Source organism: Apostichopus japonicus, chromosome 2 (assembly GCF_037975245.1).
Source record: "Apostichopus japonicus isolate 1M-3 chromosome 2, ASM3797524v1, whole genome shotgun sequence".
Taxonomy (NCBI): domain Eukaryota; kingdom Metazoa; phylum Echinodermata; class Holothuroidea; order Aspidochirotida; family Stichopodidae; genus Apostichopus; species Apostichopus japonicus.
Genome location: NC_092562.1, coordinates 12,685,244 through 12,709,444, shown reverse-complemented (window position 1 = coordinate 12,709,444; position 24,201 = coordinate 12,685,244). Strand labels below are relative to the sequence as shown.

The 24,201-nt window shown below is 37.4% G+C and overlaps 1 protein-coding gene across 2 annotated transcripts; it reads left to right on the top strand.

The window, feature by feature from the left end:
• The first annotated feature begins 777 nt into the window (after window positions 1–777).
• LOC139978454 (histone acetyltransferase KAT6A-like) lies at window positions 778–23,512 on the top strand. 2 transcript variants are annotated; one of them, XM_071988707.1, is made up of 9 exons: window positions 778–1,801; window positions 4,427–4,583; window positions 5,608–5,720; window positions 7,893–7,967; window positions 12,258–12,339; window positions 13,220–13,315; window positions 14,652–14,727; window positions 17,021–17,225; window positions 18,723–23,512. In XM_071988707.1, the coding sequence occupies exons 1-9, from the start codon at window positions 1,262–1,264 to the stop codon at window positions 18,882–18,884; spliced, it is 1,506 nt and encodes a 501-aa protein (XP_071844808.1). In that variant the 5' UTR covers window positions 778–1,261; the 3' UTR covers window positions 18,885–23,512. The 2 variants fall into 2 exon arrangements, with proteins under 2 accessions (XP_071844808.1, XP_071844816.1); XM_071988715.1 differs by lacking the exon at window positions 7,893–7,967.
• Window positions 23,513–24,201: the final 689 nt, after the last annotated feature.

The window sequence follows — 24,201 nt, the reverse complement described above, 5'->3', positions numbered from 1 at the left end:
GCCGGAAATAACCATTTCCGAGCCTTGCTAATTTGCAGATAAATGAAGAGTAAATAGGTATCATCGCCATTTTGTCAGGAAATTACACCCCAAAAATGTGACAAATATAGGTAGATGAGAGCGCAACAAAAAAGTCAATAATCGCGAATTGGTCAAAAGTTGAAAAGGGCGCCGCTCCATTTGAGTCCGTCAGGGGGGGGGGGCATCCGCCCTCTTGACTGTATGGACGCTGCGCCATTGCGTGGTTGCGCCCCTACTCTTCCATTTGTCTCGATATGGATTATTTGAGGGAGGCAATTACGCCCAACAGAAAATAAATCAAACTTTAGACATCAAATGGTGCATAAGACCCATATTTGTGGTATTATTTGATCCCCGCCTGAATGCAAGACAAAATTCCTTCTTAACCCGCGCCCTCGACTGAACCATGTCCCACGTACTCCCCTGACTGACGATGGGAGCGGGGACCATCACGGCCCCGTCCCGTGTTCCCCTTTGCGCACGCCTCTGCTTTCGGATAGTTAGGCATGCGCACGTAGCCTACTGTATCAGTGGCCGGGTCCTTTAGTTATCAGTTACCGCCTAATAACGAGACCCGAGTAAGATCGCATAAAGGGGATTCTCCTTTGTCGTGGTAAGCTATAGCTGATATTGTAAAGCCCTACTGCAATGACACCTTGACCTCCAAATATATTAGGAAGTTCTCGGTCTCGCATGTTATTCAAGGATAACTGCTTGTATCAACCGAATAAGGTAGTAGGCTACACTCTTTCAGCACGCTAACATTTACACAGTGAATAGGTTGTATAAATGATTGGTGAGATACAGAGACAAAGCAATCTATCCTTTCAAATCAAAATCAAAATTTGCACGAGAGCCTTAGATATACGTTTGCCTTTCTGTTGGACTGGCTATCATAATTCGGTGACCGATTGACCGATACTTTTGAATTCATCGATTAGCAACATATACAGTGCACTTCCTTGAGGTTAGTCAAATCACCGACGTCACCGACAGGCCTGTTCTGAGTTTGCGCATTGTGGGTTCAATAGTCGTTCATTGTTGTAAGCGGGCATCCAGTTACTGAATACTACTACTACGAGTACAAGCTACACAAACTTATGTGTAGCATCAGTGTACAAATGTAACTAACCACTATTGTACTATTGTAGAACTACTGTGCGCGTTTAAAGAATAGCTACTACTTTAATCTTCTTCGCTCTTTCTTAAATCACGCGGAAATAGGTTAAAAGTTATTGGAATGGAAGGAGAAAAATATATTGCGTTAATTTTAGAAGTTATTGACTCTTTGCGGCGTCGGAAAGCGCGACCAGATTCGGAGCGAATTTGCCACATGGTGAACCGTCGATTCGGAATTCCATTCAAAGATGTTGAACGCGAGTTAGAACGCATGGTCGAAACACAACATGTTATCAAAGTAGTGTATAAGGGCAATACTAGTTACAGGAATGCTTCTAAATGGAATAAAAGCCATCTGAGTGGTAACATTTTGAACTCGGATTCGGATACTCGTACAATCCTAAAAGCTGTCAGCCGCATCTCAGATTCGAAAGAGGAAAACCGAGATGGCAGCGGTGCTACTCGCCAAGAGATTGAAAAGTTTGTAAAAACGGATGATCCCGAGACAACCTTGAAAGAGAACCGTTTAGATGCAGCATTGCATCGTGAAGTTGATGCCGGTCACTTGGTTTTAACAGCATCAGGGGTTTATGCTGTTCCAAGGGTCAACTCGAAAGACGCTGCCCAAATGTCAAAAAAGTTGCGCCCTTTGAAACGAAAGGTAACGAAATCGGTGGCCCACTATCGGCCATGATAATCATCAAGATCAGTTTTCGGTTGTTGCCGTGTATCGTCCTTGTTGATTAATTTTTACGAGAACCTCGACTCACGTAAACAAGTGCGCATAATGTTTATCCTATTTCAGTTCCAACGTTGCGTGCCACACTAGCCAATATAAGATATCTTCGTCAATTCGTTACCAAATTAACCTAGGCTAATTACACGGGAAACCTAGGCTGCGTTGGCTAAGGTAGTATCACCAAGATCATGTATGTTAATGGTTTCTGGGAAATGGGACACAATCGTTATTTGGGTCAATGTTTTAATAAATCGACTCACCGATTTGATCACCATTTTGCTAAATCATATATCTACTGAACCCGGCCTAGTTTAGTCAGACCCTAGCTTAGGTTGTCATTTTAAAATTTAGCTTAGGTTGTTTATTTTAAAATTTAGCAGAATTTGATTTGGCCAACTTTTTTCGTGTATGAAAAAGAAGTGATTAAAACTCAAACCGTTGGTGTTTGTTGGATGTTTAGTTTAGTGGCAATGGCAAAGTTCCGCCTTCCAAATCCTTTCAAAACCATGCGTGTAAAGACTAAATAAGGATTTATTAGATATGTAGAGGATAGGCCTAGGCCTATTTAGTTGTTTACCAGACGTTACCTTGCTTTAACCACGGTGTTATGTTTGTGGGTTAGCTTGTGTGCAGTACTGTGAATGTGAAATGAGGAGTTGCAACTTGCAGTAGGCTTATTAAATTTTTAGCAAAGATTAATGTTCCATACTTTATTCTGTCATATCAGGTGTTACATTTACGTAGCTGCATGAATAAGCCCCTGTCCCAGTTGGTTTAGTGGAAGCTTGTATTATTACTAAAGCATACTGTAGGCTAAGCAGTAAGTGGACCATATTATTACCAAGTGTACAGATACATGTGGAAACAATAATGAAACTAGGCCTATAGCACTGTAGGATTTAAGAAATATTTCCAGCATAGAAGTTTCAACTTAAGAATATCAAATTAATGTACAAGAAATATTTCAATGTACTCTTCAGACTAATTTTTTTGAACCATCATTGACAGTGCATCTTGCCATTAATTCTATTCACACAGAATGTCATAAAGAAAGTAGAGCTTTGCATTTTTCCTATCATTCAAATCAGAACCACATTGCACAGAGACTTGTACCTACTGCAGTTACCTTACAGTTCACTTAATTGTGAAGTGGCATGGACATAATTACTGCAATAACTTTGATGATTTATGTAAAACTAAGAAGACAATAATTTATATTAGTAATTCTCCTGTTGGATTCATTTCTGGAGAAAGCTAATACCTGCCCCCAACACACAGAAATGAATGTGAACCACCCCCAAAAAAGAAGAAGAACATGGGCATAGGCGTAGGAGCCTAATTTGATTTGGGGGGGCTGTAACGACTTGCCCGAAAAATATATCCAACTTTTTCGCGTGCTCCGCGCGCGTTCAACATGTTAATGTGCATATCATATAGGCTTTCATCGCTTATTACATCACATGCCAATAACATAAAATCATTTTCCGTGTTATTACCCTTCCATATTGGTTTTAATTATTGGGGAAGTTGTTACAATAATAATGATAATAACAATATCAGTTTAACTATTGAAAAACACATTGCAAATTACTCTTCTTTCAGTAGGTGCCCAAAAAAATCCCAGCATATTGCCCATTTTCACAAAAAAAAATTGAAAACACACTTGCAAATTTTTCTTCGTTCAGTAGGTGCCCGAAAAATTCTCAGCATATTGCCCGAATTTCCACACAAAAAATTGAAAAACACAACTGCAAATTTTTCTTCTTTCAGTAGGTGCCCGAAAAATTCTCAGCATATTGCCCGGATTTTCACCAAAAATCTTGGTTGGGGGGGGGCTGCAGCCCCACCAGCCCCTCTGCCTCCTACGCCTATGAACATGGGGCTTACTAATTAGTAGAGGTGGTGGCAAAAAAGTAAAATGTCAGTAATAGTATCCATGCTACTGAGCAATTTTTTCAACTTAATTTCACAACACTTTGAATTTTTTGTATTTTGTTACATGACATCGTTTAAAAGCTTTATAAATTTGAAAGTATAGGTCATTGGCAAATACACATACCGGTGTATGTCTTCTATAGTATATTGTGTGTAGAAGAATGTACGTTCTTGAACAAAAAGGCACAAAATGGGAAATAGTTTTAATGGATTATGGGGTCGAGGGGACTTTACTACACAAAAATTTAACAGTCCTGATCTAGCTAGTATTAAAGCAACTCTCATAGCAACTACTATTAGCCTGTAGTGAAAAGGTGCTAAATTTAAATGATATCAATATTGTCATCAAATATGCTAGAAAAGTCAGATAAATGGTCACCCATCAATGTAGCATTTTAGTGCCTCAATAAGTAGTTACCCACACTGAGAAATTCACTGTCTATTCTCACAATCCGCAATGCCTTAATAGGAAGGGTGTTTCAAAATTGTGTATACTGTAGACGTTACTGGTTGAATTTAATTGAAATATTTAACTGACATTTCAATTTCTCTGGAAAAAAATCTTCGATTTGGTGTCATAGATTTAAACCTTTGATTTGTTTTCTTCTTCAGAGAATTAAGAAGAATCATGGACCTGATTTTGAGCATGAACCCCTCACTAAGCTGTCGCCCGGAGATCAGAGATGTGATTACTGCAGCCTACCAGCCAGTCGCAACAAATACGGAGAAGCCGAGGAACTCCTCTTCTGCAAGGATTGCAGTCTGAAAGGTTTCCATTGCTTACAGTGTATCACATTTAATAGCACACTACTTAGTAATTTTTCGTGACGATTATCCTTCATGACTGAATATCACAAGTGGATTGTTTGTAAAAACAATCCAGTATACTATTGTTAAAGGCATTGAAGACTCATGCAAAAAGAAACGTCTAATGCCGGTAATCTGACCTAGTTTCGAATGAGGTGTAACAGAAGTGTTAGACACCACCATCGATCCCAGAAAATACACACACTGCTTAATTGCTACCGTCGGTCATTAGACACTAGTGTACAGTCAATACATGCAGCGACAGTCAATACCCTCAACACAGTGTACAGCGATGGACATCTCAGGTCTAGATAAAAGATAACAAGGTATCACATTTCATTAGTGTCTGCATTTTGTAGCGATAAGAAAAAAATTCACTTGCAAGCAACGCAAAGTTAACTTTTTCGGCAGCACGCGGTTTTGGGCGAGTCTTCAATGCCTTTAAGTAATATTTAATAAGTAGAGGAAAAATATAAACCAAGACAGCTGGGTAAGGTAAAAAAGTTTGCTCCTAGAGAATTGTATGCATGGCTATGCATAGCTTGTTCCTGTTTCAAATAACTCAAATAGATGTATATATATATTATATTTTTATTTACAGTCTAAATTAAAAGTAACTTCATGCTAAATTGTCTGCACATTTCTGAAATATGTATGCATAGTAATATTTAACTAAAGGTTTCTTGTGCAAATGTTTGCTGATAATGTAACCAGGAACAGATCATCTCCACCAAATAGACTATTTACGGTAGAACTAGGAAAATATCCATATATTCACTACTGTACATGGTATAGCATAGTACAGTCTGTACACTGTATGTATGTATTTCCTGCTGAGTCAATAATGTATGACAAGAAATTACATTTAAGCTACTAGTATCCTGTAAACTGTAAAGTGATACAAAAATTGAGCTTTTCAACATTAAAGTTGCAAGGAAATGTGTATTTTTCAAGGTCATGAATGTATCTTATTATTTTATCACCAGTTCACCCATCTTGTATGAACTACTCCATCAGTTTGGCAGAGCGATCCAGACTGTCGCCATGGCAATGTATAGACTGCAAGACTTGTCATGTATGCAGTGATTCAGGCGATGCAGTGAGTATATATAGTATAAAGTCTGTATTGTGCATTAATTGGTTATTCTCACACATTCATGAACCCTGTCGTTTAAGTTTCGAGTACAGTAAGTACAATCAGTGTATGACAAAGTATATAATATATTCAGTTGGGAAAGCAGCGAGAATTTTACAATGTATCATGTTTACAAAAAGATTGTTGAATTTTACAGTACCACCTGCATCTCGTCACCGATATCTTGTGCAGATTATCTTCCTAGCCAGGAACATTATATACTTTATTTTGTTAACAACATTGTGAGGAAATGTGCATGGGGGGTGGGGAGGGATGTGGGGATTAGGGGAGGGATGTGGGGATTAGGGGAGGGATGTGGGGATTAGGGGAGGGATGTTGGGATTAGGGGAGGGATGTGGGGATTAGGGGAGGGATGTGGGGATTAGGGGGAGGGAGGCATAACCCATCTCTAATGGTTTTAAGTAAGTGCAGCAATGTGGAAGAAAAACATAGAAGAAGAGAAAAAACTGATTCTTAGAATTCCATAGTCAAAAGACAATTACTTTTCAAACACTTTTCGATTAACTTTTATGCAAATCAGTGCCTAGAATGACTGCTCTACACAACAAACTATAGTTGACAAATATTGTATTGTAATATGTGAATGGTAAATAATATTACATGAATGGATTGGGTTGGGGGGCGGGGTGTGGGGAAGGTGAGGGTGAAGTACTTTTTATGCAAGAAAAGAAAGGTGATGATTTGACAGACTTTACCTTCAAACTTTTCAACCAGGTATGGAAGTGAGAGTGAGAACTTTAGGAAGCAGAGTAATTGCACACGATCATTGTACTAAAATTTTAATTGACTTTTGAATGGAAAGTGTGGATGCCTCTAATCTTTTGATAGTATTCATAAATTTGGAAGAATTTATTAGCTAGATGTAAATTTGCTTACAACTTTATTAATGTAGTAAAAGACAGCAGCTTCATGGTCACAGCCTCACAGGTTATACAATCGAAACACACTGGTGCATTTGACAGGAATTTACAAATGTGCTATGGTAGCTATATAGCCATAGAAGTCATATTTCTAACTGACATTACAAATTTATGTAGAAAAGGCCATATATAGCCATAGAAGTCATATTTCTAACTGTTACAAATTTTATGTAGAAAAGGTGCAAAATCATTCAAATTAAACATTCTTAAGAAAGTTTGTGGTGAGCGAAACAGTCCCAGCATATTTTTAGCATAAATGGATGTATACCCTCTATTACTTAGGCTCCTCAATGAATTAGGCTCACATCATGTGAGAGACAAGTAAATGTTCAAATGATTGACACAGACTTCAAAATTGTCTGAATATAGTATCATCTCAAATGGGGTCAATCAAGACAAAAAGATGGTTCTGTAGGCTCGTTAACTTGTACATCATTTGGGAAGTGCTAAGTCTTACTCAGATAACTAAACTATTGATGGTTAGTTGATTTGTTATACTGTTTCTTCTTTTGTGAGATTTTGTTGGCGGTGTTTGTAAAGTAAAGGTACAGTAGGCCCTTCTCCTCATGTTGAGAGCCCTCCTCCTTTGTGTACTAAATTTCACCATGATACATATGTTAGTATATAAAATTGGCACATAACTTATATCCAGTGCTGTAATTGTTAGTATTACTGTTATTAAGTTAACACTGTGTGCTTATGTTGAGGTGGAACAGTAGGTCATTTGATTATTAATGTATTCATAGAAGAAATTCATGAAGGAACATGTTGATATGCACTGACCTCCCTTCATCTTTTCTTTGGGTTTTCAAAGTTTACAAATAGTATAGACATAGTTATTCTTGTAAAACTGAAGAGTGTTGTGTAGCAGGATATGAAAAAAAGAGGGTAAGGGTGTAGTTGCTATGGTAATGTATTAACATTTTCTAGTACAAGATGGATCTTTGGTTAGCCCTTGAACTTAGTTGCTGAAGTAGTGATGGGGGCGGGGGGGGGGGGGTAGGTTAACATACAAATGGGTGCAATCAAACAAAGGTAAAACTGTCAGTTTTTTTAATATTTTTTTTATTATTTATTTATTTTTTATATATATGATGAAAACTCTTTGAAGACTTTAGTTAGGTCACGCCCTGTTTTGTCCATGCATATTCATACCACTATGTTGCATGACACTGGAAAGATTTACTCCACACAGGCCAGACAGTTCAAAGCTCAAGCTGTATGCAGTCAGAAGGATCCGAGACGACCAGGGTTAGCCCAAGTCCCAGAGGTAGTTTATAGTGAAAATGTTTATCAATCATGTAACGCCTACATACCTTAGCCTACCACATGCTATAGTATGTAGCCAAATACCAAAAATTTCCAGCTTCCTTTACATTAAAACAATTAACAGATCTATTATATTAATACCTTGTACCCTTTAGTAGTCTCCTCATTGAAAACTTATCATTTTCAGACCTCCCTTTTTTTCTACTAACTTCTTCGATCTGTAACAACTTTAATACACCATATTCCATTTTTGTAAAATTGTTATTTCACGAGTCAAATGCAAAGTGATGTTGCCGGCGGTAGGGTTCATTCCGGAAGAGGGTGGAAGAAGTCCGGGGGTAACTGTACAGTAGGCAAGATGCATTCTAGATTAATAAAGTAAGATAGTGTTACAACAAATCATGTTTGCTTCAATGTTTGGAAATAACACCAGTTGTAGCCTTGTGGTCGTTTCCTGTACGTTTTATGTTGCAAATGAGAATTGAACAGAACAGGGGCAAGGGAGGGAGCCAGGTTTGGAGAGGGGGTTGGGGGGGGCTTGGGGATGGGGTTGGCAATTTATTCAGAGAAATCTCTGATATGCAAGTGACATGAAGGCCTACAGTAATCCCATCTTAGGAGCATGGATGCAAATATACCAGTTCTGACAACTTCAAATGTAAATTAGGCAAGCTTATATCCAGTATAAATGGATGGTCAATTGACTTAGGGCTAGAGTCGTTGCATATACACTGTACATAAATGATTATAAATTAATAAAAAAGCAATTTTAATAGTTTGTCTTTAAAGTAATGAGACAAAAGAACATGAAGCAATATTAAAGCAATTTGTTTAGTTGTTGCGAATGATATCTTTCTCAAAACACAGAGGAATCAAGAAAGTGTGGCTCAAAGTGTACAGTAACTATGTATGTAGTAACTGGAAAACTTGAGACACAATATGCCTGATACATCCATGTCAAGGCCATTCAAACAATTCTCCTCTGGAAATTTAATATATCAACACTTAATAAGCATTTGGTCATAACAAAAGTAAATTCATCAAACATAACTAGAAGGCAGCCATTTAATTGAAACTCTCAAAATGTTGCTGACGTCTTGATCCTAAAATTAGACAGTTGAAATTGAGTGGGAGGGGTGGTGTGGTGGGGTGGTTGGCAGAAGGTGGAATAAGTACACTGTAGGATATGATGATCAAGCAAGGGGTGGATTTGCCATTATTTTGGAGATAGGTTTTTACCTCTACAATCAAGATTATATTAATTATTGCAACATCACTAGTAAGCCATTGAACTAATCATGTTTCCATATTGTCATGTCATCATTCAATAATGGAAGCCAATGTTTCTATGAAACGATCATGAGTCTTACAATTAATAGCTTAATGCAGTGCAGGTATTACTAAGGGGTGAGATGAAAAAAACGAAAAGATTTTGTTGATTCTGGTGGCACTTGGAAATTTCTCTTGCTGCAAATCAAATTATCAAAAAGAAGTCTTATGTTAACATCTCCTTAACCATCAAAGTTAGCAGGGATGTGCCCACGCTGCCCAGCACTGTCTTAAAAATCGTGAATCCCGCCCAGCACTATTTTCATCTAAAATCCTGACATTCCTAATAATATATTCACCATAAACTGAAAAAAAAAAATATATAAAAAATGTAAATGGTTAGCAAAACTAGTACTTGTGTATGTGCTTCAAAAGCTACACAAGTGCCAGCATTTGGCATCTGAGCACCTTCAAAAATCGAAAATTTCTCCCCCTCCCCCTTTGACCCCTTCCCCCAGGATGGCGATCAGTATACCCGGCACTCAGGAAACCCTGGGCACATCCCTGGGTAAGGACATACAGTTTTCTGTCTGTATATCCCCTTCCTGCCCGTAAATCTTCCCAATATCAACACTCATTTTAGCTGATATCCTTCTGTTCTGTTCACATTTTCTGAAACCTTTCTTCAATTGAAATAGCTACTAAAGGCTGCCAAATCCAACAGTTCTGAACCACCCATATGGGACCGATAGATGAAGGCCTGACGGTACCATTCAATCTCTACACGGGGAGAAATGAGAGAGGGGTTGGAGGGGGGAGTCTTTAAAAAAAGTGTTATTGAACTCGACACTGACATATAGCTGTACGGTGTGAGTCTGGTCCCTCGGTGAATTGAGTCGATATGTTATACGGTGGAGGAAAAACAGTGGAGGAAAGAGAATACAAAAGAGGAGGAAGTGTCTCCTCCCAATGTGCAATATGTGCTGAGCCGTAGAAAACAATCAATTTTAAGAAGACTGTTGAGTAATTTTGACCATTATCAAGATTTTGTGGATATAGTGTTCAAACATTATGTTACTGCAGTGTACGTATTACTGCACACTTTTGGTATTGTGAGCTGGCTGTCTATTACACGATGGCTATTCATAATTATAGGTTTTACACAACAAAACATTCACACTTCTCTCTAGAATATATTACCTTTACTAACCTATACATTGTAAATATTAATAAGTCACACCCATTGTTCATAATCTTTCTCTATGTTCTGTGCTGTCTGCACCCCTTGTCTTTACACTTACTCCATTTATTCTATTATGCTGTCCACTGTAACACCCTGTGCCTCCTTTCATGTCTGTTGTGTTGTTTTTGTTCTGTGAACCCGCCGCATACTTTTTCAGTGCCAGGCATTATGTGTCATGCTGTAGATTACTAATTGACCAGTGCCAATGATCAGGTGGGGGAACAGTAACGTTAAACGTTCATGAGATATTCCTTTGGTCGTTTGGGAAAGACAGTGGCCTTGGTTTTAGGGATGTGATGTTTTTAAAGAAGGGAAGCTGCATTTTATTATCCCTAAAGCAAGTATGTTGTATTTCATTTTGCACTATACCACTTTCTGGTATTTCTCCAAAAAAAATTCTCATGAAGGTTTGTGGTGGGGGAGGGGGGAGGGTTGCTTTGTGGTTATGTGCTCAAAAGGTGGGTAACCTATATCATGTCATCAAATAGACTGTATTTGAAGATTAATTGAATGCAAACTGGTATAAATTGTCATTGTAAATGTCAAGAAATGTTACTCTCTTACAGTTGAGGAATTTTAGATACAAAAATTTCATAACAGTGAAATGAGTTGTGATTGTTTGAAAATGTAGCTGGTTGGTGTAAGGTTCTGTACATTGCTGGAGGAAACAGATGTGTGAAGAGATTTGAATGTGCAGTATGTTAACAAGATGATAGTTCTCATGGATTATGGGAAGTTCTTAAAAATGGATCCGTCTGTTGTACAGTAGGGTAGCAGGTGGATATTTATCTTCTTTTGGTCAGTGATCTGTTCTTGCAGAAGGCTAAGTTTTCTGGTCTGCCGACTGAGACCGAATAGAGATTAATACTAGTCAGGTTAGGGGAACAGCTCTAGTCAGGTCAGGGGAACAGCTAAAAATATTTGTGAACTTAGCTCAGATCAGACGTAATATGCTGGTGAATCTGTTTAAAAATATGAGGGCTCCCAGTAGGACCATTACACATTGATTTGAATACAAAACATGTAGTATTCATTAGTTTGGAATAAAATATATCCTGAGATTCGGTCACATTTGGTGTGCTGGAGAGAGGTGAGTCATTTCGTTGCAATTTGTTAATTCAAATCCTGCTCATAACATATTCATGTTTCTTCTAGACTGGATCGTATAATATACTTTGCATGATTGTCACATAGACGTGACAACACAAGTTCCACTCCTCAGAAAATAAAATGCTTCACGAGAAAATACACAGGAATCACTTATTGTTTAGGCTTTTAATTGGTCAAACTTGTTTATAATCCTGATCCAGCATTTAGTTTTATAAACTTTTCGTGACTAAAAATTACTTTGTTATCTACTGCAGGACTGAAAATGCAAGCAAAAGTTTATAACATGCCTAGAAAAGTTGATGAGTGCAGTAAGTAGCCTACTGTCATCGTTTCAATTTGTGTTTGTTTAATCGACGCCAAGTAACTTCCATGAACGCATGTACATGTGGTGACACAATGGCGAACTAAACGGCCTCCAAGGTTGCCAAAAGTCATATCGGCGCAGTTGTAAAACCAACCCTACTTCCTATCTTGTACTTCCATTGTATAATACTACTGAAGATCCATATGTGATTCTATGAACAGAATTATTTTGTGCCAATGAATTCCAGCGGATATCATTTTACATATATTTGCATTTTTTTCTTTTGTTTTCGCTTTTTTTTCTGTTTTGGAAGAAAATAAATTAACTATGCAGTTCAATGTTCTTTTCTTCTTCTATCTTTGCAGGACACATTATTGTTCTGTGATTCCTGTGATAAAGGGTACCACATGATATGTCATCAGCCTCCTCTGACCGAGAAACCATCTGGTAATAATACGTGAACAAAAAAATTTAAACAATGAAGTGAAATGCTGATAAAAATTTTTGAAATTTTCCCATTTTTGATACGTATTTAATACTAATGTAAACATATACGGACCACAAAATGTTGAGGAAAACGTTGAATTTTTCCCAATATTAGTCTTCTGTTTTTTAGAAAAAATATAGTAGGGTGTCTTAGTTTGTCCAACTGCAAAGCGATGTTGAAAACTACTCAGTTTACTTGGTAAAATGGACAATCAGATGCAAGATGATGTTTGGCGTTTTTTAAGTATTCTTATTTATTTATTTATTTCTATACATTTTTTTTTCAAAATATTTTTTAATACTGGTTTGATCACATAAGAATACAGGTTATTGTCTTGACTAGTCAAGTTTCAAATATTGATGCAGTCAATGTCAAATAAAAAATTTAAATCTTCCAATTTTGCTTTTAACATGCAGTTAATAGTAGCTTGTTGCAAAAGCGTGCAGTCACCAGAAGTCTGTAAAGTATTGAATTAAATTCCTGAAGTACATTTTCATTGCGAGTTCATTTCGGCAATGACGGAGCTAGGAGGGTGAATTGGTTAAAGTTGGTTCCAACAATTGTAATCTTATTATTATTGTTGAGTAAGTACTCTGTAGGCTTGGTAAAATTGTCCAAGAAATGGAAAATGCTGCTGTAATTAATCAAACCTTTGGATACAACAAATTTCAATTTTAAAGTGGTCTACAAAATATCGCCATATTTTCTCTAGTTCTTAAAGTTTCTGTTGTGATGGTAAACTACTGCACGACCTAGTGCACTGATGAAGGCATGTATGTATCTGAATGTAGTCAAGTGTCAATAACCTGTCATTTTTCCATGATTTTGCATTAATTTCAGGCAAATGGGTTTGCTCTCTCTGTGAGAAAGAGGAGGAGGAGATGGATTACTCTTCCAGTCCTAGTGTACCCAGTGAGGCTCAACCAACTAATTCAGGTGACTTTAGTGAATCTCACAGGGTGGGAGGGGGGTGGATGGGGGAGTTGGGAGCTGACAGAAGTTCATGTGAAACCATATCCACGTGTGGATCATGGATGATCATGAGCTTTAGTACAAGCCTTCCCCTTGTAGATGAGGGCTCATAGAACTACATGGCAAGTACCCCTTCCCTACACCTACAGTAGGATGGCCACTTTTTATCCCTACTTTCCTACACCTAGGATGGCCACAATAGCATCCCCACTTTCCTTCACCTAGGATGGCCACTACGCATCCCCACTTTTATACACCAAGGATAGCCACAATAGCATCCCCACCTTCCTACACCTAGGATGGCCACAATAGCATCCCCACCTTCCTTCACCTAGGATGGCCACTTAGCATTCCCTCTTCCCTACACCTAGGATGGCCACAATAGCACCCCCACTTTCCTTAACCTAAGATGGCCACAATAGCATCCCAACTTTCCTTCACCTAGGATGGCCACTACGCATCCCCATCCGACAGATTAGATTGTGCTTCAGTATTTTCCCAGAGTTTCTCATACAGCAGTGCAGCAGTGTTGAACAATGTTTTTCATGAACCAGAAATATCGAATCCACTGGAAGACTCCCCTCAACTACACTGTGTACATAGATAGCCCTACATCATCACACTGACTGACAGTGACCTGTAACTAAGTTCATAGTCTGATAGTGAACACTGTATTAGTTGGTTGCACCCTTCAGTTAGTATGTGTAGCCTGATCAGTGGTTTCACTACACCCAGGTTATAGCTGTGCAGAGTTTCATCAAGATTCTTCTGTTTTCCTTCCATTGCTGCAGTAAATCTTTTGTAACTGTAAATGTGGTTAACTTCTTGTAATTTCAAGGAAAGAGCAATATATCTGAGCTGCATTCATCTCAAACTGTAATTTCAGTGGTCAGAAATTCATGACTTGTTTCTGTGAGGTTCAGTCAAATATGGATTGTATAAAAGACAAGCCTGGATGTTAAAAGTAAACCGAGTTAGACATGAATGTACTTCTTTGAGGACTAAAGTTGGTAACAGGAAGGAAGGGAGTGCCTGAGAAACAATAGAATATGTTAAATTTGCATGTGTAAACCTTTGATAGATTTTCTGGACGTTTACAGAAATTAGCCCACATGCTACTACTGTACAGTAAACATACCTGTCAGTGATGTATCCCTTTGAAAAAGTACCATGGTGAGTTTTGCCCCTTCATTCCAGAAATTGCTTGATTTGTTTTCAGGCATATCCAGTTTCTTTCTTATCTTGTAACACTTGACAAGATGAGCTAACAAATTATTAAATAAACTTGTTTTATTCTTAGATAACGATGCACCAGCGTCTACTTCTATGGCCACTTCACCTTCTCTGCCCAACGGTAATGAAGAACCAACTGAGAGGTATTGCTAAATGTTTTTTTTTCTACAGTATTCCTCAAAGTATTTTAAATGCAAAAGTAAAGTAGAAAGTGAGAGTTGATTCCTCTGCGTACCTGCAATACTAATTGCTGGACTACATATGTTCCATATATTCCTTAATTTCACTATCAACGTTATTCTCATGACATAGAGTAAAGGTTGGTCTAAATATGGTCATAGGGGAATACATGTTTGCAGATGATATTAACGAGCAATGGCCATTAACAGAAACAGTCGTTCAGCGTGCACTCTGTCAGTGTGCAGGTGTCAGTTGTTCTATAAATCTTGATGACTATATGAAAGCTAGGTCACACGGTCAAGTTGTGTTAGGTCTTGTTCAGTCCGAGCAGTGTGTGTCTGGGTCTAAACGCTTAAAGGCATTGAAGACTCGCCCCAAAGCGCATGCCGCCCTCTGATAAAAAGTTAACTTTCCGTTGCTTGCAAACTGTGAAGTTTCTTTCTTGTCGCTACAAAATGCAGACAGTAATGAAACATGATACTTTGTTATCTGTCCATCGCTGTATCTTTTGTACAGTGTGCTGTCGGTATTGACCGCAGCTGTATGTACTGACTGTACACTAGTGTCTAATTACCGACGGTAGCCAGCTGTGTGTGTATTTTCTGGGATCGATGGTGGTGTCTAACACATCTGTTACACCTCTTTCGAAGCTAGGTCAGATTACCAGCATGAGACGTTTCTTTGTGCGCAAGTCTTTAAGTTCCTGTGGTCATTGTGTGTGATAACTGATGATGATCACCAGTGTTTAATGTGTCAATGGTTAACATCTGAAAGCTGGTATTAAAATAACACTTGCATGCAAGTTTTGAATGCTGAATAGGCAAATAAACAATGGAAAGCTTACTGGGAAATTATGAAAAATGAAAAACAAGACTTGTAAAGAACAAAGACATGGATAGCTAGAATGGGATTCGAACCATTGACCATACAGTCATAATCCTGTATTCTAGCTACTGAGCTGTCCAGCCTTCAGTTGGTTGGTGATCCTATGTAACCATTTCGATTTGATTTGGAAAAACTTTATTTCAACCATCGTCGCTTAACATAATAAGTATGAATAGTAATACAAAAATGTGGGATAAAGTGTACTTTTAAAGCAGCTTGAAGCTAAAGAAATAAAGAATGTAAATGATAAACTAGGTTGAGGGGAATCCAAAGAAGCTATAACTAGCTTATATGTAAGGTCCTCCTAGGAACAAAAGACAGATATAGGGAAAACAGACAAAAGAAAACATCAACAATAGACAATTACACTTAATTATGCAGATGCAAATAATAAAACACAAAGGCAAATATCAAATTTTATAACAAATTAGTCTTTGGTGTAATACTTTGAAATGAGATAACGTTTTAGATGACATTAAAATGAGATAAGACTGGTTTTATTTTTCATGTTATCCAGCAGGGAATTCCATATTTTGGGGCCCATGTATTTAATAAAACGTTGGCTATTTTTGAGACAATGAAAATGAGGGAGAAGGGTATCTTTAGGGTATCTTTTCTGGGGTGCCAGTAAGAATTATCAGTACCTTTGTACCGGGAGTCACATCGCAACGTTGTGAGATACTACCCAGAAAAGTGATAGGGAATGGGTATGAAGGAGAAATGCAGCATTTTATGTATTATATGTAAATAAGTTAATGGAAGATGGAACAACCGACAAGGAAATTATAAACCAAACCTGAAAAGAGCCAAGATAGTGTGTCGGTTAGAACAACATTAGAGCCATTGATGTCAGGGTTTACTTTGCTCGTTTCAAGTTCATGTTAAGGTGCTGTTAATGGTCTGTCTACTTACATGACTAGAATTAGTCCATTAACCATAGGTTGCATTTTTCAGCTCTCTTGACCTCATTTTACTGAAACTTTAGGTCTTCTGCAAACAGACTGGTTAGTTTGGAAGAGTTGATTTGTTCACACCTTGCCATGTCTGCCTTAATCTGATAGTGATTTGGCTACTAGCTGTGTGATGAGTTGCATAATAGACGAATAGGAAGCTCAACTAAGGTGCGAAAAGATGGGACTGATCACTCAGCTAACCAACTGGAAAAAACCTGCCATTTAGTACAAACGGCGGGTTTTTGGATGCAACGTATAGCTAATGGACACTTTCGTGGCATACTTACTTCATTTGAAACCCATGCAACCCATCTGCTTTGGCAGTTATGTTATATAGGTTTAGGTAATGGTAATGTTTGCTCAAGGTGTTTACTTCATCTGGCTTCACCTGATCAGATTTTGTATTTTTTTCCGACAGGCAATATGAATCATCAAGTAGATCAGTAAGCACGGAGGTAGCAACAGCCAACCAATCACAGACAGCGAACCTTCCCGAGCAGTCGGCCAGGGATACCGCCCTCCCTAAGATACAAGGCAATCTAGCCAAGTGGAATATAGACCAAGTAGCCGACTACTTTAAATCCTTAGGGTTCACCGATCAGTGTACAGCATTCATAGAACAGGTGAGTTGGTCAATGTAATCATCTGTGTAATAATAATAATAAATGCAAAATTTATATAGCACCAATATCCAGAGGAAAACCAATGCTCAGTGGTGCTAGTGCTCAGGGAAGGCAGTCAAAAACAGATAAGTTTTGAGTCTGTTTTTGAAAATGTTTACGTTGGGTGCCGACTTGATGTGCAGTGGAAGTGAGTTCCAAAGAGTAGGAGCGGCATTAGAAAACGATCGTTGACCAAATGACTTGAGCTTCCACTTAGGAACATGGAGCAGTAGCTGATTTGAGGATTGGAGAGAGCGGGTGGTGGCTTTCCGACTGATCATGCTACTCATGTATTCTGGTGCTAATCCATGCAGGGCTTTATATGTGAACAGGATGATCTTGAAGGTTATCCTGTATATGTAGAATTGACTCAGAAGGTAAAACACAGTCTAAAAAAAAGACTAAGTTGGCCAACTCCTGAATATGGAGGAAATGCAAATCAGAGCATCATCAATATGTGATAGAGCTGCATAGGACAATTAATTCAAGTGGAAAATGAGTTCTTCAAGGGACCTCACAGCTAAAGTGCTCTGCCTTTTAATTCTTCTTTTGTTACTTCCGACTCCCCCACCACCCCTTTTGTCTGACAATTGAAGCTCTTGAATTATAGCAGAAAAACAAAATTAAATTATACATATTTTATGGCTTAGTGGTTTTCAAATTCAATTTCTTCATTTCAAGTTTATTTCTCATCTTATGGTACAGAAGAAGCATAATACAGGCATGAGCTTTTTCCGCGAATTCGCGTAATATCTGTGATTTCTTTTCTACCTCGGGGACAAAAACTATTATCCTAACACACTGTAGCATATGCAAACTGGAGCCTATACCCCAATTTTTGTAAAGTTCCGTGATTTGTTTTTCACCCCAGGCTCATCCCTGATAAACACAGCCCAGAAGAAAATAAGCAGAATATGAAGGAAAACTCGAAAACAGAGATACTTTTAACAACTCTACTGTCTATAAAAAAAAAATAATTACCCATATGACAAAAGGGCACCCTCCTCAAACGACCTTTGAAATATGATATTTTTCTGAATTTTGTTAGCATTTCAGGAAAGGTGTGCATCACAATCTTTTCTATCACATTATGTAAAAGAGGATGACTGCATTTGCTTTTAAGGTAACACAGTTTGATTTGTCATGTCCAATGAGCTGTAGATATGTTAAGCATGCATTATATTTAATGCAATACTTTTGTAATAAGAAATGGCTGTGTCCTTGATCCTGTGGATATTCATGACAGTCAGACATTTGGAGGAAGAATTTGAAGGAGGTGTAGTCTGGATTAAGAAATAAGGGTGTGAAATGTGACATGATTATGAGGCTATGTGTAAAACAGGTAATAAACTTGATACGTCCCCTCTCGCAATGAGCCATTCGGCTTTCAATAAATCGTTACTTCTGGAAAAGGCAAAATATAATAAAAGATCAATTTGTCTTTTTTGTCTATTGAAGGAGATAGATGGTCAGTCTCTACTGCTGCTCAAACGTCTTGATGTCCTCACGGGTCTGTCCTTCAAGCTCGGTCCAGCCTTGAAGATCTACAAGCACGTGTCCCGGTTACAACTTCACCATACGGAAAACACCGGGGAGGGTCAAAGTTCATGTGCTGCCTGACATCGCCCTTAGCGTTAACAAAATCAGAGTTGAAAATATGTTAGCTTGTGAGCTGATACAGTCTGTTGTATCCTCCAGCTCAAAATTGATGATGTTCTTATAACGCATCAGACTGGAGCAGGAAAAGAGCCGAGAACATTCTTAATCGGTCTCAGAACAACGGGTTGTGTTCCATAAATAAGTTTATTCAATCATGGTGCATAAATCTAAAGTTTGACTCATTCATTTCTCTAGTAGCTAGCCAAAGGACATTGTTTCTAACAGACAGGCAAAAGCTGGCTAGATTAATAGAAAAGAACAGCAGGAAGTGTTGACATGCAAACCTAAACATCATGCTGCAATTTTTTGACGATCCTTGTCCGACATACCCCGGTGAATAAACACATGTTTATGGTTTGGTCGATGGATTTCCAAGAACAAGAACGCATCTGTTACTAATATGGATAATTATACTCTTGAAAAGAGTTATACTCTTGAAAAGTGTTATCAACAAAATACAGAGTTACAAGCATTAAAAACGTAGTATACAAATAGCTCAGACTTGCTTATTAATTTGAATTAGCAGAATCAATAAATAGTCACAAACAAAATATGAGAAATTTGCAGAATAATTTTCAGTCACTCAGTTTATATACAATAGAAAAAAAAAACAAGTAAAGGATACAGACTTGATGTTTGCATGGGTAACATCTTCGCAATTGGTGGAAACACTTCGCAATTGGTGGCGAGTTGGATTAGATAAATGGAATCAGATGAGATGTAAATCTTAACAAAACTGGTTCCAGGGTAGAAAGTAAAATTCAATTTTTTGTAAGGGGGGGGGGGGGGTTATGAGGTCAGGCATCTTTGAAAGAAAATAGGAAAACTCACGGAAATAACTTTCCATTGCCATGAATTGGATTCGAGTTTTCCACATGAGTTTGTAAGTTAACAGTTTTTTTCTAATGTGTTATTTATAGGCCACAAGCCAAGTAGAGTTTTGTACATGCTGAGGGGATTTGTCCAAACTGTATACGACCGTGCATTGTCAGTTTAAAGTGTCTTCCACTATCCATATCTTTTTTCTTTTCATCTTATCTAATAGCCATCTACTTTTGTTTTGAGAGTAGTCTGTATGTTCTACATTAAATTATTCATCCTCTATGCCTTGCTTATCTTTCTACAAATATTATTTCTTGTTGTGCTTCCTAAGTTTTGAATTGTCCATTTTTGATGGATTCATACTTGTTTCATTTCCTTGCACCTTCAAAAAAAAACATGGTTTTTCCATGTATGAGAGGCTAATATAGACTTTGAAGAAAGATGACTTTTTTGTTCCAGAAAATTTGCATGATTTTGGGAACTTTGTGAATACTTGAATTCACAAACTTTTATCTATGCAAACACTTTTTTTTTCTTCCTGTCTTCTCTTTAAAAAAAAAATTGTTTAGCCACAATTGTTTGGAAGGAAACCAGAGGTGACAAATTGCTGTGCCAGCGAATTTGAGTATTAATCAATTATTTACACTGACGTTTTAATAGTGATAATGTTTCAGTTTTGAGAGTAACTTTAACAGTCTTATGTAAAGCATAGCAATCTGGAATCTGACAATTGAACATAGACTGCAAACGATTGAAGTATCATTGATATCTTCATCGGTGCCGATCCGTATTAATTGCACCAATTTTGTTGAGATTTTTAGCTGACTGATACTCACTCCCAAGTGTGCTGAAATGCACTACAGGAGGAACAAAAAAAAAACGGATTTTGGTTATCTCGTTCATAAAGGACAACTCCCCTAACTATCTTAGAAAAATCATGCCATGTTTGGGGGGGGGGGCGGGAGGGGTTGGGGGAGAGTGTGGGGGGATTTTGCATAAATTGTCTTTTAGCTGCCAGGGTATCCCATTCTTGTCAATCTGAAATGTCATAGTGTTACTAGAGGTTGTGCTGACTGTAATTTACGCCTCCCTTTAGTTTCCTTTTCATATCTTCAAAAGTGAATCGTAAAGTTTTGTCAACACCGAAAACACTGTCAGTTTTGTGTCCAGAAATTCAACAATCTTTTGATTCAGCATTTACAGAACCCACACTTGACACAGAAAGTACAAGTTATTTATGATATCAGTTATTTAATTTGAATCGACTTGTAGTAACTTGAATAATTTGATTAATTGCAAATAATCAACAGAAAAGCAAGATCCTGTGTTATTCGCACGGATTATCGTAAACAACGATTGAGTGGGCAGATTTTTTATTTTTCAACTTTGCCTGGATTGATTATGTCTGATTTAGTGTTTAATACACAACATTGATGCATTATAATTGTGTTTTTTTTTTTTTTTTTGACATTGACTTTATTTATTTATTCCTGCTTTGCTGTTCCAAAATATCAAGTCACAATTGGCTTTATGTCAAACACCTGTAGTCTCACAAAATGACATTTCATAAGTTGCTAACATTAATTGAATGAGAGTGATAGAAACAAAATACTTATTTTTTGCCCGAGTCAACAAAATATCTTGTTGATTTCATCATTGAATTTGTCCTCATAAACAATGTTTAGTTATGATCATATTTTTTTTCCTTTGATAAAAATTTATATATGTGGAATATATTTTGGAAGAAAAAAAGAACAATCAATCTATAGTTTGGTTATGGGCAAAGAATCAGAGTACCAAAGACACACCTACAATCAAAATAGTTGTGTTAACTTTTGAATCTAAATTCATACATTCCTACATATATATATTTAAAAAAGGTGTATTTAAATGAATGAAATCATTAATGAAATTAATAACTTGACAGTTTGTGCCAAAGCAGTGTATAGATCCTTGGAATTTTAGTCATCCATTCATAAAGGGTTATCAACGTTGACAAAAATGATTTTAGAAAGAAAACCTTGAATGTAAGTAAGATTACCATAAAACAGGTAGCATGGTGAAGGCGTATATATTGGGATGTAGTGTGGGAGGGGAGAGGGTGGTTGGGCACATTGAACATTGCCAAAAGGGGACTTTACATTTCATTTCTAAAACTAGGTTTAGTCAATTAGCTAGTAATGTCACTGTCGGAATGAGGATGGGCTGTGGCATGGGTCCCCCACAATCTGAGTCCGTCCCCCCTCTCGCCCATCTCAATATGGCCCTGAGTAACAATTTGAATTTTCTTAGGGTTATCACTTTTTGTTGTGACATTTATTATTACACAATAAATATATAATTTTTGCACAAATGTACTTGTCTAACAAGCTAGAAGTTTCTATATGCTAATGTAATCAGTTTCTTATCCTCTGCAACCGGCGAATTTTGTCATTCGCCCTCTCATTGATTTAGTGAAAACTAGTTTGGAGACATGATGTAGGCATGACTACGGCAAGTGTGGCATCTCTTGTTTGGACCAAGAGATGAAGAGTTTAAGCTGTTGTCATATTTATTTTATTGCTGAAAATTAATAAAGCAGAAACAATCCAGCTTAAGCAAAAATAAGTATATATATATATATTGTTAGTTTACAACAATTGTGCAAAATTACTCTAACCACGTTCTTCAAAAATTTATGCAACATGGTTGATGGTCGTAAGTTCTAATGTCAAGCGTTATATTTTGTGTAATTCTTAATTGGTGTAAATTCTACGGTATTTTAAAGATAAATATTACTCCCTTAATTCCAATTTGATTTTTGAGTGGCATTCATCAACCCCCACCCTCCCCTAGAAACAAACCCCCAACAACAACATTGAGCAACATATATTTCTATTCTACCCTGTGTTTGATCATTTTACTAATCAAGAATATTTAGCTTTTTCTCAAATTTATTTTCCGAAAGAGGAGAGCTTTAAATGTTTTAAAAGACCCTATCGGGGAGGCAGGGGTAGCTCGTATGCATTTTATATCTGTATTAATTGTCTTCGGGGACAGATAAAGGAGTGTGAAATGAGTGATTTTTATGTAAATGGATGTTGTGAGCAATGTGCTCCTCCCCACCCCCACACTCATCCTATTTCTTGTAATCATATAATTTATGTAAAAATGTAAGGATTATATAGTGTGTTGAAATCTGCCAGATCAAAATGTATTATTGAGTTCAGTATTATTAATTATCATGAATGGAACATAATTTTGTGCGAGATACATGTGTTGATTTTAATTCATATTGTATATGTATATATTTATATACACATGAATATATACATACATGCTCATGTAAGTGTAGTTTAGTGTATTAAGTTCTTCCCTTTGTTTTTTTTTTCTTCTGGGGGGGGGGTGGGAGGAGGAGGAGCAAAGGGTGGGTAAGTAATCCTTACATTCTTTGTTCTGACTTGTTGGTTAGAATTACTGAGCTTTTAGCAGAACAAAACCATGGAACGGCAGGAGTCTGTTCCTTCTTAATATCGGTCAGTCTATTCACAAGCATAATTTTTAGACGGTAGGCGTTAATCTACTTTCTGGAGAGCTTGCAGTACAGCAGAAATGGAATGATTATCAAATGTTTATCAGGTTCAGGTTTTAATGGGGTTTTTTTTTCTTCTTTTCTGTCTTTTTTTTCTTGTAATCTGAGCTGTTTACATCTATTCTGTAAAATGATTATTTGACTTCCATGATACCTATGCTGCAACTTTGCAATACAGTTTGATAATATGCACGTGTATACACAGTCCCCCCTGTTGATTTCTTCGTCTTCTGAACCTATTTGTGATTATACAACCCTCCTTTTCTTCCCGCGTTTGTAAGGGTGTGAAACAGTGCCATCATTTCAGTTGATCTATAGGCTGGCTTGATCTAACCTTGCCGTAAATAAAGGTAGCATACGCCCATTAAAAGCCCCATTGACTTACACACTAAATCACAAAAGTAATGTGGTCTCTAGTCTAGATAGAAGTTCTCACTAGCTAAAAACGCCACCCATCACCGGACGAGTTGGCCTTTCATGGCACCATCAAAATTCCGTATCATGTCCATGTAGATTTTTTGGCTATCCGAGCCGGAAGTTTTCGTCACTTGTAAACAAACCTCTTCACTCAGTAGTAAACAATTTTTGTACGCCCCTGGGAGGCCCAAAGGGGTAAAAAATTACCTCAGTTGACCAAATTTTTGCACCACAGTTACTTCCATTCATGCTCATCAACATGCAAGAAACCAGGTCCTGATTGATAAGATATCAAAAAAGAGGTTCTCCTATACTATATTGCATTTTGGCACTTTTCCTGAAATAGGAGAACATCCGGGCGGATTGATATAAACTAGTATGCGACCTAAATGCAGTATGGGGGTGTATGTGGGAAATATATTCCTCGCATATCGTTCCTTTTGTACTTTCATATAGATCTGACTCGTA

Bases quoted from the DNA above. Each gene is read 5' to 3' on its own strand.
- LOC139978454 (XM_071988707.1), top strand. From the start codon at position 1,262: ATGGAAGGAGAAAAATATATTGCGTTAATTTTAGAAGTTATTGACTCT. The intron at 4,584-5,607 runs GTTTCCATTGCT...TTTTATCACCAG, and splicing joins CAAGGATTGCAGTCTGAAAG to TTCACCCATCTTGTATGAAC. The intron at 5,721-7,892 runs GTGAGTATATAT...TACTCCACACAG, and splicing joins GCAGTGATTCAGGCGATGCA to GCCAGACAGTTCAAAGCTCA.